Source organism: Macaca mulatta, chromosome 10 (genome assembly GCF_049350105.2).
Source record: "Macaca mulatta isolate MMU2019108-1 chromosome 10, T2T-MMU8v2.0, whole genome shotgun sequence".
Lineage (NCBI taxonomy): Eukaryota > Metazoa > Chordata > Mammalia > Primates > Cercopithecidae > Macaca > Macaca mulatta.
This window is the reverse complement of record NC_133415.1, coordinates 35680941-35696233: the sequence shown is the minus strand read 5'-3', so window position 1 is coordinate 35696233 and position 15293 is coordinate 35680941. Positions and strand designations below refer to the sequence as shown.

The 15293-nt window shown below is 43.7% G+C and overlaps 1 protein-coding gene, 1 long non-coding RNA gene and 1 pseudogene across 2 annotated transcripts in view; 1 reads left to right on the top strand and 2 right to left on the bottom strand.

Annotated features, from left to right (window-relative positions):
• LOC114670397 (phosphatidylinositol 3,4,5-trisphosphate 3-phosphatase TPTE2-like) overlaps positions 1-15293 on the bottom strand; it is a 314879-nt pseudogene that overhangs the window by 54702 nt on the left and 244884 nt on the right.
• LOC144332006 (uncharacterized) overlaps positions 1-15293 on the bottom strand; it is a 69915-nt gene that overhangs the window by 15598 nt on the left and 39024 nt on the right. The gene's annotated exons all lie outside the window — the stretch shown is intronic.
• LOC106996367 (uncharacterized) overlaps positions 1-15293 on the top strand; it is a 30242-nt gene that overhangs the window by 2907 nt on the left and 12042 nt on the right. The window contains exons 2-9 of the mRNA XM_077951013.1: positions 3244-3311; positions 4260-4281; positions 7284-7384; positions 8795-8816; positions 11550-11653; positions 12126-12147; positions 12450-12491; positions 14994-15156. Of these exons, the coding sequence (XP_077807139.1) occupies positions 3244-3311; positions 4260-4281; positions 7284-7384; positions 8795-8816; positions 11550-11653; positions 12126-12147; positions 12450-12491; positions 14994-15124 (512 nt within the window). The 3' untranslated portion in view covers positions 15125-15156. The remainder of the gene's footprint in view (positions 1-3243; positions 3312-4259; positions 4282-7283; positions 7385-8794; positions 8817-11549; positions 11654-12125; positions 12148-12449; positions 12492-14993; positions 15157-15293) is intronic.

The window sequence follows — 15293 nt, the reverse complement described above, 5'->3', positions numbered from 1 at the left end:
GATGGATTGTCTGAGGTTAGGAGTTTGAAACCAGCATGGCCAACCTGGTGTAACCCTATCTCTACTGAAAATGCAAAAATGAGCTGCGAGTGGTGGCAGGTGTGTGTAATCCCAGCTACTCCGGAGGCTGAGGCAAGAGAATCACTTGAACCCAGGAGGCAGAGGTTGCAGTGAGCCGAGATCAAACCATTACACTCCAGCCTGAGTGACTGAGCTAGACTCCGTCTCAAAAAAAAAAAAAAGAAAAAAGGAGAGAAGCTGTAGAGAAATATCACAGGGTTAGTACTCATACCTCTGAGACCCCTTCTGAGTAGGAGTGAGCAGGACCTGGCCTTCCTGCCTGCCGAGAGCATGGTGTGGACATCATCCTAAATGCCTCAAGAATGGAGTTTCATTGCTTTCTCTTGTCATCTCCATCTCTTTGTGCAATGATGGCAGTGACACCAGCAGAAATTGGTGAGGGGTCAGAACAGGAATCAGGTCCCCACTTGTCTGACACAGAGCAGACAGGACACAAGTCAGCAGGGATGGACTTCAGGGTCAGAACAGACACAGACAGGTCCCAGGCCTGATCTTCCTGGGGCTGGGACAGATGAGTTTTTCTTTTTCACCTCTTCTGGGAGTCACTTGAGGAATGGTCCTTGACGAGATACTGTTGGCCAAGGGTTGTCTGGCTGAGAAATGTGTGTGTGTAGTCTTTTCTTTTTCTTTTCTTTTCTTTTCTTTTTTTTTTTTGAGATGGAGTCTCACTCTGGAGTGAGTGGTGCGATCTCACTGGCTGGAGTGCAGTGGTGCGATCTCAGCTCACTGCAACGTCCACCTCCCAAGTTCAAGTAATTCTCCTGCCTGAGTCTGCCAAGTAGCTGGAATTACAGGCATGGGCCAACATGCCCAGCTAATTTTTGTATTTGTAGTAGAGACAAGGTTTCTGCATGTAGGCCAGACTGGTCTCAAACTCCTGACATCAGGTGATCCGCTCACCTCTGCCTCCCAAAATGCTGGGATTACAGGTGTGAGCCACCGTGCCTGTCTGAAATGTGTTTCAACAGGACTGACCCCATAACACTGGGCCTGTAGCTGCAGCACTCCCAAGTAGCAGGGGAGGTGGGGAGGGACATGAGTTCCAGTGCACCAGGAGCTCAGCAAAGGGATGGGGACGGATTCCAGAGTCCAGCTCATCCTTGCAACCCTTCTGTGGAATCCAGAACACATTAGTTTCCACTTATTTTATAGAAGGTTTGGAATCTTCAGTGTCAAACTCTGTCTGTGTTATATTTTCCCACACTGTGGATAGAGGAACCCTGGATATGGGTGTTTCCTGCCAGGGCAGTGACTGTGTCTTCCTCATTAGTCCTTATCCCAGAGGTCAGTCCTGGGGAGATCATGTTAGGCCCCATGGGCATTGTAGTGAACACATCCCTGGGACGAGTTCTAGGTCAGCCCTGGGCTGGGATCTAGCGCAGGTGTGGAAATGTTCCCTTCTCAGTCTGTCTAGCCTGTTGAGCCCTACACCAATCCTGGAGCCTGCCCCAGCTCCTGAGGCAGGGTCCCTGGAGATGAGGTTGAGCTCTTGAGGACAGTGAGGTGCCTCTGGCCCTCAGCTCCTGCTGCTCTGATCCTGTCTAGACAGGGTGTGCAGGGCCACAGTCTTCGCTTGTGTGCACGTGCGTCCCCTGTTGTCATCCCTCTGGACCTGGATGTTGTCCTCATTGTTATATCCCCGGACCCACAGGACCTTTTGCAGATGTCCAGTAACTAACCATAAATGTATGGTAGGAGCAGAGCTGCGAACTATTTTGCAAGAAAACACCAGGCGAGGGGGGGTCATGTCTTCCTCATGTCTGGGTCTCCTGTGCCGTCTAGTGCGGTTCTCAGTCATATATGTGCCTCTTCATATTTAAATACATGTAAATATTTACAATTAAAAGTTCAGGGCTGGGCGTGGCGTCTCATACCTGTAATTCCAGCACTTTGGGAGGCCGGGGCGGGTGGATCAGCTGAGGTCAGGAGTTCGAGACCAACCTGGCCAACATGGTGAAACCCCATCTCTACTAAAAATGCAAAAATTAGCCCATACGTGGTGGTGCATGGCTGTGATCCCAGCTACTCAGGAGACTGAGACAGAAGAATCGCCTGAAACCGGGAGGCGGAGGTTGCAGTGAGCCGAGATCATGCCATTGTACTCCAACCAGGGCAGCAAGAGTGAAACTCTATCTCAAAAAAAAAAAAAAAAAAGAAATTCAGAACTTCATCACAGCAGCCACCATGCAATCCCCCAGCAGCTTTCTGTTCATGCACCGGAGAGATTTCCATCCCCGCAGAATGTTCTTTCACATCTGCTGTAAGCCTGGCTGAGGGGCTGATTATTGAACTCCTCTAACTCAAAGCGTACACCTTACAGTGGGAATCTCAGGGCTGTGAGATTGGAGGTGAGACCTATAATGGGCCATTGGAAGGAAAAAGTTGAAAGGTGGTTCCTTCAGTTCCTCTTTCTCACTTGAAGCCTGGCAAGTGTGAGCAATGCCTTTCTAGAGACCTCCGATTCCCCAGAGCCCAGGCAGAGTCTGACAACACCGAGGGAAGGGCAGAGTGATCTCGTACAACCCAGTGTGGCCTCACCTGGAGTAGGAGGGTGGGTGAGTTGCTCTCTGGAACAACTTCTTGTGGAGTTTTTGTCTCTAAAGATTGGCCAATGGACACCGTCCATGAGGGCAGCTACATTGAGGCAGACCTGCAGGTAGAGCATGATAGTCTAGGAGGATCTCTGGGAGCAGTTGGGTGACACCTGTTGCTTTGGAACCCAGGAAAAGGACAATGAAGTCAGAACCAAAGGAAATATGTATAGAAGTGTGACTTGTTCCTTTTGTATTTTAATAAGATAGAGACGAGGTCATTTGCCTCCATGGGCTTTGTGTGCTGTGTTTGTAACCATTTTTTTTCCTTACTCTGGTGTTTAATGGTTACCTTTCCCAGAAGGCCAGTTTTTCCTGTCTATGTCACAGCAAACATCAAAGCCTTGGTCTTTGACTTGAGAATGCAGAGTCTTATTAGGTCCAGGCACTGACTAAGATGCGAGGTATCTGGTGACACTCCCTCATGCTCACTACTTGAACATAGTTGTTTCTCTGAGATGATCTCACAATCTTCAGTCCCACGCTCCATATGCCGCATCCAGCAAAGCTTCCTGAGGGACTCACAGTCTCCAACCACCAGGGCACTGACATTAACTCTGTGTCCTTTTAGGCCCCCCTGAGGACCACCTGAGTTTAAAATCTCTACCACCAAGTGAGGAAGATAATGATGATGCCCAGGTAAGACCCCATTTCTTTGCATTCGAAGGAAATGCTGCTTTCCTAATGTGAGAAACAAACTCACCCATCCACACGCAAAGAATGGACTCAGAGGCCTACAGAACAGAGAAAGTGAGAATTTTAATGATGGTCTTGCAAGATATACCTATAAATAGAAATATATATCTATAAATATATATATTTATGGTTGTCTTACTGCATTTTTTGGAAGCCCACAATGCATTGCCATCCTAGTCAGCTCAGGGGCTCTTCAAGTATTTGACTTATGACCTAAGTAGCTGGGCAGGCTGATAAGAACAGACCAAGCGAGCTGTTTTGCATGCTAGTAAACTTTTAACTTAGCCTATATTTCTTTGTGAAAGTGAGGACAACTAAGCGAGGTGGAAGAGGGACCCAACAAGCCGGCATTGCCCATCCAACCACGATCCTAGTATTTCTTCTGTCCTTTGCTGAGCTAAACAACTTCAAGGCACTTTGTCTTAAAAATGGACCACTGTGTACACTATTTCCTTCAGCTGATTTCTTTCCTTCTCAATTAATTTTGGTATAAAATATGACAGGACACATTAGGTATGACATACACAATAGTCTTTTTGGGGTGGAGTTCACTGGGAATGTCTTCCCATCTAATACATGACATGGTAGGATGTTTTTGAAGGACAGCATCCATCATCAACTGTAATGCAGAGGCATTTTCCTCCACACCAGTTTTCCTCTTCGAATTAGGCATTGTGAGTTTACCAATCTAAATCAACTTCAAAGAAATTCTGTGAGAAAAGCTCTTGTCTTTTCCATGCATGTCCTCTATGCTAGAGTGTTTTGTCTTTGACATGGACTTAACCAGTTTCAAATGTAGTTTTCTGAAGTCATCAACAGACTAACAGATCTGTGTAAGGGGGCAGCAGAATTGATCTGATCCTCCTTGCATCTTCTTTTGTCTCACTGCAGATTTTACCACCACCTGTCCTGGGTACATACCTTGAACCAAATCACTTTCTGAGAAACAAATTTGCTGGCTTGAATATATAGAAACCTTAATCTGGATTCCTGTTAAAAAATGTTGGGCGTCTGGTGAGAGCAAATGATTTTGCAAGTGTATAGCTATGACCAGAGCGGCTGTATTAATGTGTGTGAACCCAGAGGACTAACCAGGAGATTTTGTGTGAGCCAGTGAGTCTTCACCGGGAGGAGGAGAAGTCAGTGCACCTCTCACTGACTTATCCTGATGTTGGTGGTTCTAGAGAGTGGATTCTGGAAAATCTCAGCAGGGAAGAGGATGCCTTTCCAGGTAGGCAACAAGACATCAGATGGGGTCTAATAAAACAGCATTTCCAAGAGCCTTCATGTTATACCTTCTGCTTGGGAGGCTTAGGGAGAGAGTAGAAAGAGAAAAAGAAAAAGTTAATAAAAGCCACGTTTGTTATTTTCATAGTTTAATGTAATCATGGTGAGGAGAGGTATGTTCATGGGCTTTTGAGTATCCTGTGTTTTCAATCACCTGTTCTTGGTTTATTATTTAAAGATGATTTTTCAGAGAATACCTGCTCTTTTCTGCCTGTGCCACTGCAAAATGTCACAGCCTTTGGTTTGGGACATAGTTCTGTCACAGGCAGTTACTTAATCCTGAGTATAAAACTCTTCTGCAGTGTGCCCAGATGCATAGGAGAGATTGATCCACACCTTATGAACTTAGGTTTCATGGCAGGACATTCATTTGTCTGTCCTTGCTGTTTACCTGTGGTATCATGCTCCCTGGGCATGGAGGACAGAATGAAAATTCACTGTGGGCTCACTGAAAAGCTCCAGTGTCTTAGAAATGGAGGGAGAAACACAGCCTTGAGCACACTGTCAGCATTCCATTTCTTCATGTGAATGAGAATATGCAGTTTTACCATCATTTGTGGAAGTCGTTTTCCTTTCCCCATTGTGTATTCTTGGCACCTTTGTTGAAGATCAGCTGACTCTGTATGTATGCATTTAATTCTGTGCTCTCAATTCTATATCTGTGATACTTATGGGTGTCCCCCACAGTAGAAGCATGGTGTGTGAATTTTTTTTTTTTTATTTTTTTTATTTTTAGATTTCAATCTCATGAATGTGCATCTTTCAACACTATTCTTTTTCAATATTGCCATGGCTATTTGAGGCACATAAAAGTTCATTAAAATCTTAGGATTATCTTTTCCATTTCTGCACAGATGGCTATTGCCAGTTTGGTAGCAGTTGTTGTTAGTCTGTAGATCATGTGTGTAGTATTGTGTGTTAGTGAGGTTTAGTCTTCCTATCCATGAATATGGGAAGCCTTTCAACTTACTTGTATGTTCTTTACTTTCTAGAATCTTTATGTTGACAGCTGATTAGTTAGATTTAATGTGACTGATATGAATTTGTGATTTCTTTTTTTGTTTTTTTGTTTTTGAGACAGAGTCTCACTCTGTCACCATACAGGTGTGCAATGATATGATCTCTGCTCACTGCCACCTCCACCTCCCGGGTTCAAGTGATTCTCCTGCCTTATATTCCTGAGTAGCTGGGTCCACAGATGCATGCCACCACATCCAGCTAATTTTTGTAGTTTTAGTAGAGATGTGATTTTCCTTGTTGGCCGGGATGGTCTTGATCTCTTGACCTCATGATCCACCCACCTTGGCCTCCCTAAGTGCTAGGATTACAAGCATGAGCCACTATGCCTGGCCAAATTTGTATCTTTTGCCAATATTTTGTCTGTCTGAATGATTATGCATCAAATAAAAAATATTATATATGCTAGTTAACCAAAAATCACCCCCATACTCAGGGACATTTTTTCATGAATTTGCTCATTTACTATTGGTATACATTTCCTCATTTCAGTAGCTCATGTATATTTGAACCGGGAAACTTATCCTCATGGCAGAAAGTTTTTAGAGTCATGTCTCTCAGCTTCACTGGTGTAGGTTGCACAGGCTGTGTGAGCTTGGCCTGTTTGAATGAAGCCTGATCTTTAGCGAATCTCCTGAGGGAGAGCGACACAGAGCTGCTGAAGCCCTTGATCACAGGAACCCAAAAAATTGTGTGCACACACCATGGTTCCAGAAGAAGACTTACAAAGAGGAAATCATGACTATTTTTAATTTTAGCATTTTAATACTCAATTTTTAAAACGACCTCTATGAAAAAGAAATTGTGATCCATCTGGTGTAGTGACTCATGCCTGTAATCCCAGCACTTTGGGAGGCTGAGGTGGGCAGATTATGAGGTCAGGAGATGGAGACCATCCTGGCTAACATGGTGAAATCCCGTCTTTACTGAAAATACAAAAAAAATTAGCCAGGCGTGGTGGCGGGTGCCTGTAGTCCCAGCTACTCCAGAGTCTGAAGTAGGAGAATAGTATGAACCCGGGAGGTGGAGCTTGCAGTGAGCCAATATCGTGCCACAGTACTCCAGCCTGGATGACAGAGTGAGACTCCGTTTCAGAAACAAACAAACTGACAAATGAACAAAGAAACAAACAAAACTGTGTGATCAGTAGAACAGAGTAATTTGGGTAAAATTGAATCCTTTTCACCAATAAATTAAGTAATTAATCCTTTAAAACAGATGCTAGATGTAGTACCAGCATAATTGGGTGCTAATGTACTTACACAGTCTTGAATACGTTAAGAAAATGCTGTTTGTTTCGTAGAGTTTCAAAACATTTGAGACGGAGGAAGGCACTCTTCCATTGACCCTTAGTGTGTGCTTTATTTCCATTTTGGGTTGACTGTTTTGTGTTGCTGCATGATGTCTTTAGTACAAGGCCAAGGCCTCCATGTCTCATGTCTTTCCTGATCCCCTCCTTTGCCATCCCTCTTCCACTCAGGGGAATAGCCCAGCATCAACTCAGTTCATGCTTGTTAATCAACCACCTCCATACACCACATCCAGAAAAGCTCCCTGAGTGACTCACAGTCACCAACCATCGGTGCACTGATCTTTCTTGTGTCCTTCCAGCTTTTTCTATGGACAACCTGAGTTTAGTATGCCTACCACCTAGTGAAGATGATGACTGGGGTGATGATGATGATGATGATGGTGGTGATGATGATGTCCAGGTAAGAACACCTTTCTTTGTCTTCTAAGGAAATGTTGGTTTTCTGATGTGAGAAACAAACTCACCAGTCCAAACCCGAAGAATGGACTCAGGGAGCTGAAAAACAGCAAGAGTGAGATTTTCTTTCCTTTTTTTTTTTTTTTTTTTTTTGTCCTTTTGAGACAGAGTCTCGCTCAGTTGGCCAGGCCGGAGTGCAGTGGTGCAATCTCAGCTCCATCTCCTGGGCTCAATGAATTCTCCTGCCACAACCTCCCAAGTAGCTGGGATTACATGCATGTGTCCCCATGCCCAGCTAATTTTTGTATTGTTAGTGGAGATGGTGTTTCAGCATGTTGGCCAGACTGGTCTCGAACTCCGGACCTCAGGTAATCTGCCCACCTCAGCTTCCCAAAGTGTTGGGATTACAGGTGTGAGCCACTCCACCTGGCAGAAAGTGAGACTTTTAATGACAGTGTTGCAAGACCCGGTGTCTGATGGGCAGACACACCCAGCACACTTTCCACAAGCAATTTATCCCCTAGTGTGCAGGTCCCTCCCCTGGTTCCTCATAGGCTGAGAACTGTGGGGTCACAATCTTCCCAGGTGTTGCCTATTGATTTTTGGGGAGAGACTTTAGGTATTTTTCTAGAGTTGTCTTACTGCATTTTGTTGCAGCCCACAATGCATTGCTACCCTAGTCAGCTCAGGGGCACTTCAAGTATTTGACTTATGACCTAAGTAGCTGGGCAGGCTGAGAAGAACAGACAAAACGAGCTATTTTCCAGGCTAGTAAACTTTCATCTTAGACTAATCTTCTTTGGTTGAAGTGAGGGCAACTAAATGGGGAGGAGAGGGGCCCCAATGAGCAGGTATTGCCCATCCAATCAGGAGCCTGGCATATCCTATTTCTTCTGTCCTTTGCTGACCTACACCAGTTCAAGGCACTTTGTGTTAAAAATGGACCACTGTATACATTATTTCCTTCATCTGATTTCTTTCCTTCTCAATTAATTTTGATATAAAAATATGACAAGGCACATTATGTACGACACACACTATTCTCTTTGTGAGGATGGAGTTCAGTGGCAGTTTCCTTTCATCTAATACATGACACACTATGATGTTTTTGAAGGACAGCATCCATCACCAACTGTAATGCAGAGACGTTTTCCTCCACACCAGTTTTTCTCCTCGGATTAGGCATTGTGCATTTACCAACCTAAATCAACGTCAAGGATAAATTTTGTGGGAAAAGCTCTTGTCTTTTCCATGAGTGTCCTCTATTCTAGAATGTTTGGCCTTTGACTTTGACTTTGACTCACCACTGTTTCACAGGTAGTTTTCTGAAGTCATCAAGAGACTCACAGATCTGTGTAAGGGGTGCAGCAGAATTGATCTGATCCTCATGGCATCTTCTTTTGTCTCGTTGCAGATTTTACCATCACCTGTCCTGGGTATGTACCTTGAACTAACTCACTTTCTGAGAAACAGACTTGCTGGCTTTAATATATAGAAACCTTAATCTGGGTTCCTGTAAAAAAAATATTGGGGATCTGGTGAGAGCAAATGATTTTGCAAGTGTATAGGTATGACCAGAGGGGCTGTAGAAATGTGTGTGAACCCAGAGGACCAACCAGGAGATTTTTTGTGAGCCAGTTTGTCTTCACCTGGAGGAGGAGAAGTGAGTGCACCTCTCCCTGACTTATCCTGATGTTGGTGGTTCTAAAGATTGGATTCTGGAGAATCTCAGCAGGGAAGAGGATACCTTTCTAGGTAGGTAAGAAGATTTCACGTGTAGTCTAATAACACAGCATTTCCAGGAGCCTTCATGTTATACCTGCTGCTTGGGAGGCTGAGGGAGGGTGTAGAAAGAGAAAAAGAAAAAGTAAATGTAAGTGAAGTTTGTTCTTTTGAGTTGATGAGATTTTGAGTATCCTGTGTTTTTGATCACCTCTTCTTATTTATTATTTAAAGATGATCTTTCTAGAACACCTGCTCTTTCCTGCCTCTGCCACTGCAAAATCTCAAAGCCTTTAGTTTAGGACAGAGTTCTATCACAGGCAGTTACTTAATGCTGGAGACAAAATTCTTCTGTGGTGTGCCCAGAGGCATAGGAGAGATTGATCCTCACCTTATGAACTGTTAGGTTTCCTGGCAGCACACTCATTTGTCTGTTTTTCCCTGCTTACCTCTGGTATCAAGAGCTCTTCCTGGGCATGGAGGACAGAATGAAAATTCAATCTGGGCTCAGTGCAAAAGCTCCAGTGTCTTGGAAATGGAGGGAGAAGCACAACCTTGAGCACACTGTCAGCATTCTATTTCTTCATTTGAATGAGAATATGCAGTTTTACCATCATTTGTTGAAGAGGCTTTCCTTTCCCCCCATTGTGTATTTTTGACACCTTTGTTGAAGATCAATTTACTGTATATGTGTGCATTTAATTCAGGGCTCTGTATATCTGTGAAACTTATGAGTGCCCCTACACTAGAAGCATACTCTCTGTATTTCTGTATTTTGTGTGTGTGTGTGTGTGTGTATTTCAATCTCATGAACCTGCATCCTCTAACACTATTTTTTTAACGTCATCATGGTTACATAAGGCACATAAAATTCATTAAAATTGTAGGATTATCTTTTCCATTTCTGCACAGATGGCTGTTACCAGTTTATTAGTAATTGTTGTGAGTCTGTAGATCATGTCTGTAGTATTATGTGTTAGTCAGGTTTAGTCTTCCTATCCATGAATACAGGATGCCTTTCCACTTATTTGTACCTTCCTTGTTTCCTAGGATCTTCATGTTGACAGCTGATAAGTTAGATTTAACATGACTAATAAAAATTTTTGATTTCCTATACCAATATTTTGTATGTCTTAATGAATAGGCATCATATATATATATATATATAGAGAGAGAGAGAGAGAGAGAGAGAGAAAGAGAGAGAGAGAGAGAGAGAGAGAGAGAGAGAGACGGGGGGAGAGAGAGAGAGAGAGAGAGAGAGAGATATGGAGGTTCACTTTTCTTGCCCAGGCTGGAGTGCAATGGCATGATCTCGGCTCACTGTAACGTCTGCCTCCCAGGTTCAAGCAATTCTCCTGCCTGAGACTCCTGAGTAGCTGGGATTACAGGCACTCACCACCATGCCTGGCTAACTTTTTGTATTTTTAGTAGAAATCGGGTTTCACCATTTTGGCCAGGCTGGTCATGACCTCCTGACCTCAGGTCATCCACCTGCCTGAGTCTCCCAAAGTGCTGGGATTACAGGTGTGAGCCAGAGTACTCGGCCAAAAAAATAATTTTTAAGTAAACTAGTTAACCAAAAATCACCCCCATACTCATGTACATTTTTTCATGAATTTGTTCATTTCTATTGGTATACATTTCCTCATTTCAGTAGATAATGTGTATTTGAACTTTTAAACTTATCTTCATGGCAGAAAGTGGTCAAAGTCACGTCTCTCAGCTTCACTGGTGTAGGTAGAGCTGGCTGTGTGAGCTTGGTCTGTTTGAATGAAGCTTGATTTTTAGGGAATCTCCCCAGGGAGAGTCACACAGGAGGTGCTGAAGCCCCTGATGACAGGGCCCCAAAAGGGTGTATAGAAGTCGTTCCAGAAGAAGACTTACAAAGAGGAAATCATGACTATTTTTAATTGTAGCATTTTAATATTGAAATTTTAAATGATCTCTATGAAAAAGAATGTGTGATTAATAGAATAGAGTAATTTGGGTAAAATTGAGTCCATTTCACCCATAAAATAGGCTTTTAATCAAGTAATAAATCCTTTAAAACAGATGCTAATTGTAGTATCAGCATGATTAGATTCTAGTGTACTGACACGGTCTTGAATACACTAAGAAACGGCTGTTTGTTTAGAAGAGTTTCAAAACATTTGGGAGGCAGGAAAGCACTCTTCCATTGACCCTCAGTGTGCATTTTAGTTCCATTTTGAGTTGATTGTTTTGTGTTGCTGCCCGATGCCTCTAGTACGAAGCCAAGGTCTCCATGTCTCATGTCTTTCCAGCTCCCGTCCTCTGCCATCCATCTTCCACTCAGGGGAATAGCCCAGTATCAACTCAGTCCATTCTTGTATATCAACCACCTCCATACACCACATCCAGCAAAGCTCCCTGAGTGACTCACAGTCACCAACCACCGGTGCACTGATCTTTCCTCTGTGTCCTTCCAGCTCGTTCTGAGGACGGCCTGTTTTTAAGATGCTCACCACAATGCGAAGATGAAGATGATGATGATGATGGTGATGTTGATTGTGATGATGATGATGATGTCCAGGTAAGATCCCCCTTTTTTGTCTTCTACATCAATGTTGCTTTCCTGATTCTTTACTTCTCAATTAATTTTGATTTGAAAACCTGGCAATGTACATTATGTACACTGTACACTATTGTCTTTGTGGGGCTGGAATTCAGTGAATGTGTCTTCCCAACTGATACATGCTATGCTGCTTTTAAATGACAGTATCCAATATCAACTGGAATACTGAGGCGTTTTCCACAATATCAGTTTTCCTCCTTGGATGAAGCATTGTGCGTTTGCATATCAAATTAAATTTAAAGGTAAATTCTGTGAATAGTGGTCTGATTTTTCTATAGCTATCCTCTGTGCTAGTCTTTGGGGATTTTGACCCATGGCTCAATCACTGTACTGCCTTCTGGTTTTTTGTCATTGTCAAGAGAATAACAGAGCTGTGTGAAGCGCACAGCAGAATCTGATTCTCATAATGTTTTCTTTTATATAATTGCAGATAAGAGCTTGGAAAGGAAACGGTATGTACTATGAAATAACTCACTTCCCGAGGGAAAAACTTGCTGGCTTCATTGTATAGAAACCTGATTCTGGGTTCCTGCTGGGAAAGAGACTTGGGATTCTCCTGAAAGTGATTTTGCCAGTATAGAACTCTGGCCCAAGAAGCTGTAGGAAGGTTTGTCAATCCAGAAGAAAGATGAGGGGATCAAGTAAGAAGCAGCCTGGGGTGGGAGAAAAGCCCACCATTCAGCTTCAGCTAACATAGGAGGAGTTGGTGAGTCACACTCTCTAATGACTTATCCTGGTGTTTTTCTTTCTAAAGACTTGACGCTGGAGAGCATTAGTGACGAGGAGACTCGTCCAGGTAGGGAACTACGTGCCAGGAAAATCCCAATGGGAAAAGGTTCCCAGGAGCCTCCAGGTTATCCCTGCTGATGGTGAGGAGGGGCTGAAGGAGGGGGTATGAAATCAGAAGGAAAATGTAAATGTGTGTGAGGTCTGGCTTGTTGATTTCAGTTTCTTTACATCATGGTAAGAACTGTCTGTATGGGCTATGAGGGTGCTGCGTTCATGAGAGATTCTCTTTGCAGTCCACCTGCTCTTTTCTTCCTGTGGAACATCAGAGCCTTTGGTTTAGATTAGTCAACACTCCTTGGGATCGGTCACAAGGGGTGTAGGCTTAAGCACTGAGTGTCATGTGTGATGAAGGGAATCTGGGGGACACAGCTCTCTCACAGGCATTTCCTGGAACCTAGAGACACAGTTCTTCTGCTGTGTGCCACGGGGAAATTGAGAATCACCCTCTGAACTTTCAGGACTTGTTAGTGCACATTCATGTTTCTGTCCTCACTGTGCGCTCCCGGTTTAAAGGGATCTCCCGGGGTGGATGGTGGGGTGAATATTCACTCTAGGCTCATTGGTAAAACTCCAGGCTCCTTTGAAGGGAGGAGGAAAGTTTGACCTTGAGCACATTTCCAGCCTCCACTTCCAACCCAGTCACAGATTCTGAGCTGAGGCTTCTTTCTCCCCAGTTCTCTAATTTTGGGGGAAGCCAAGAGTTCCCACAAAAGATAGTATCACACTATTTCCTGTCTTCAAAAATTTGGCTTTGGTTTTGTTCTGTAAGTTGACATTCATCACTCAGGTTCTAGACTTTTTGTTTGTTTGTTTCTTTTTTTTTCTTTTTTTTGAGTATTTGGATTGCTGTTCTTGCCTTGGTTTGCTAAACATAATAAGCCCCAGGTCTATCCATGCTGCTTAGGACATGATTGTGTGTTCTTCTTATGGCTGTGTAGTATTTTGTGATGTGTATGCACCACATTAAAAAAAAAAAACAAAACAAAAACTCAAATCCACTGTTGCTGGTCAGCTAGGGTGTTTCCACATCTTTGTTCTTGTGAATGGCATGGCCATGAATGCGGGACAGCATGTGTCTTTTTGATAGAAGGATTTATTGTCTTTGGGTAGATACTAAGTGTCATGGAATTGCTGGGTCTGATGGTAGTTCTGTTTTAAGTTTTTTTTTTTTTTTTTTTTTGAGAAGGAGTCTGGCTCTGTTGCCCGGGCTGGAGTGCAGTGGCCAGATCTCAGCTGACTGCAAGCTCTGCCTTCTGGGTTTATGCCATTCTCCTGCCTCAGCCTCCCGAGTAGCTGGGAACACAAACGCCCGCCACCTCGCCCAGCTAGTTTTTTGTATTTTTTAGTAGAGACGGGGTTTCACCGTGTTAGCCAGGATGGTCTCGATCTCCTGACCTCGTGATCCACCCGTCTCGGCTTCCCAAAGTGCTGGGATTACAGGCTTGAGCCACCGCGCCCGGCCTGTTTTAAGTTTTTTGAGAATCTCTCAACTGGTTTCCACAGTGTGAACTAGTTTTCACATTGACCAAGAGTGTAGCGGCGTTCCCTTTCCTTTGCTGCCTCGCCAGCATGTTGTTTTGACTTTGGAAAATTACCCATTGTGACCAACATGAGATGATATCTTATTGTGTTTGGGAGTTGCATTGCACTGAGGTTGTGCATTTTTTCATGTTGGTTGATCACTTGAACGTCTTCTTTTTTTTTTTGAGACAGTATCTCACTTTGTTGCCCAGACTGGAGTGCAGTGGTGCAATCTTGGCTCACTGCAACCTCTGCCTCCTGGGTTCAAGTGATTCTCCTGCCTCAGCCTCCTGAGTAGCTGGGATTATAGGCAACTGTCACCACGCCCATCTAATTTTTGTATGTAGATAAGGGGTTTCACCATGTTGGCCTGGCTGGTCTCGAACTCCTGACCTCAGGTGATCCACCCACCTCAGCCTCCCAAAGTCCTGGGTTTACAGGTGTGAGCCACCGTGCCTGACTAGCAGTGATTTTTTTTGTAAGGTAAAGTCAATAACAAAAACTAGAGTTTTTGACTTCTGTTATTGGAAGTGGTTTTTTTTTTTTTTCTATTTTTCTCTTTTGTCTGTTGTTTGCTTTTATATCCTGTGAGCTTAGATTCAGGTTTTCCTCAACTTAAGCTCACTCTGTGTTTTCCTGTAGCAGTTTTATGCTTTTAGGGCTTGTGTTTAGGGTTTAATGTATTTTGAGTTTATGTTTGTGTATTGTATAACGTCAACGTCTTATTTCATTCTTTTGTATGTGGCTATCCAGTCATTTCAGACTGCTCAATTGAACAGACTGCTGACTCCTCATCTCATCCTTTTTCCCCTTGAGGACACAGTCCCAATCATGCTGTCACCCAGACTGGAGTGCAGTGGTGAGATCTCAGCTCTCTGCCACCTCCGCCTCCTTGCTTCGAGTGATTCTCCTGCCTCATCTTCCCAAGTGGCTGGGATTGCTGCTGTGCACCACCACACCTGACTAATATCTTTCGTATTTTTACTAGAGATAGGATTTCACCATTTTGGCCAAGCTGGTCTGAAACTCCTGACCTCAAGAGGTCCACCCAACTCGGTGTCTGAAACTGCTGGAAGTACAGGTGTGAGCCACAGCACATGGCCTCATTGCATCTTCTAGGCATTCTTTGAAAAAGAATGTGTTGACTGCAGGTGTGTGTTTAGATTCTCTTAAGTCCCTAGGTTCATGGATTCATTTTTATGCTACTACTGTAGTCTTTGGATGAGTGGAGGTGTTACATGTAATTTGAAATTGGGGAGTGTGTGGCCTCTAATTGAGTTTGTATTCC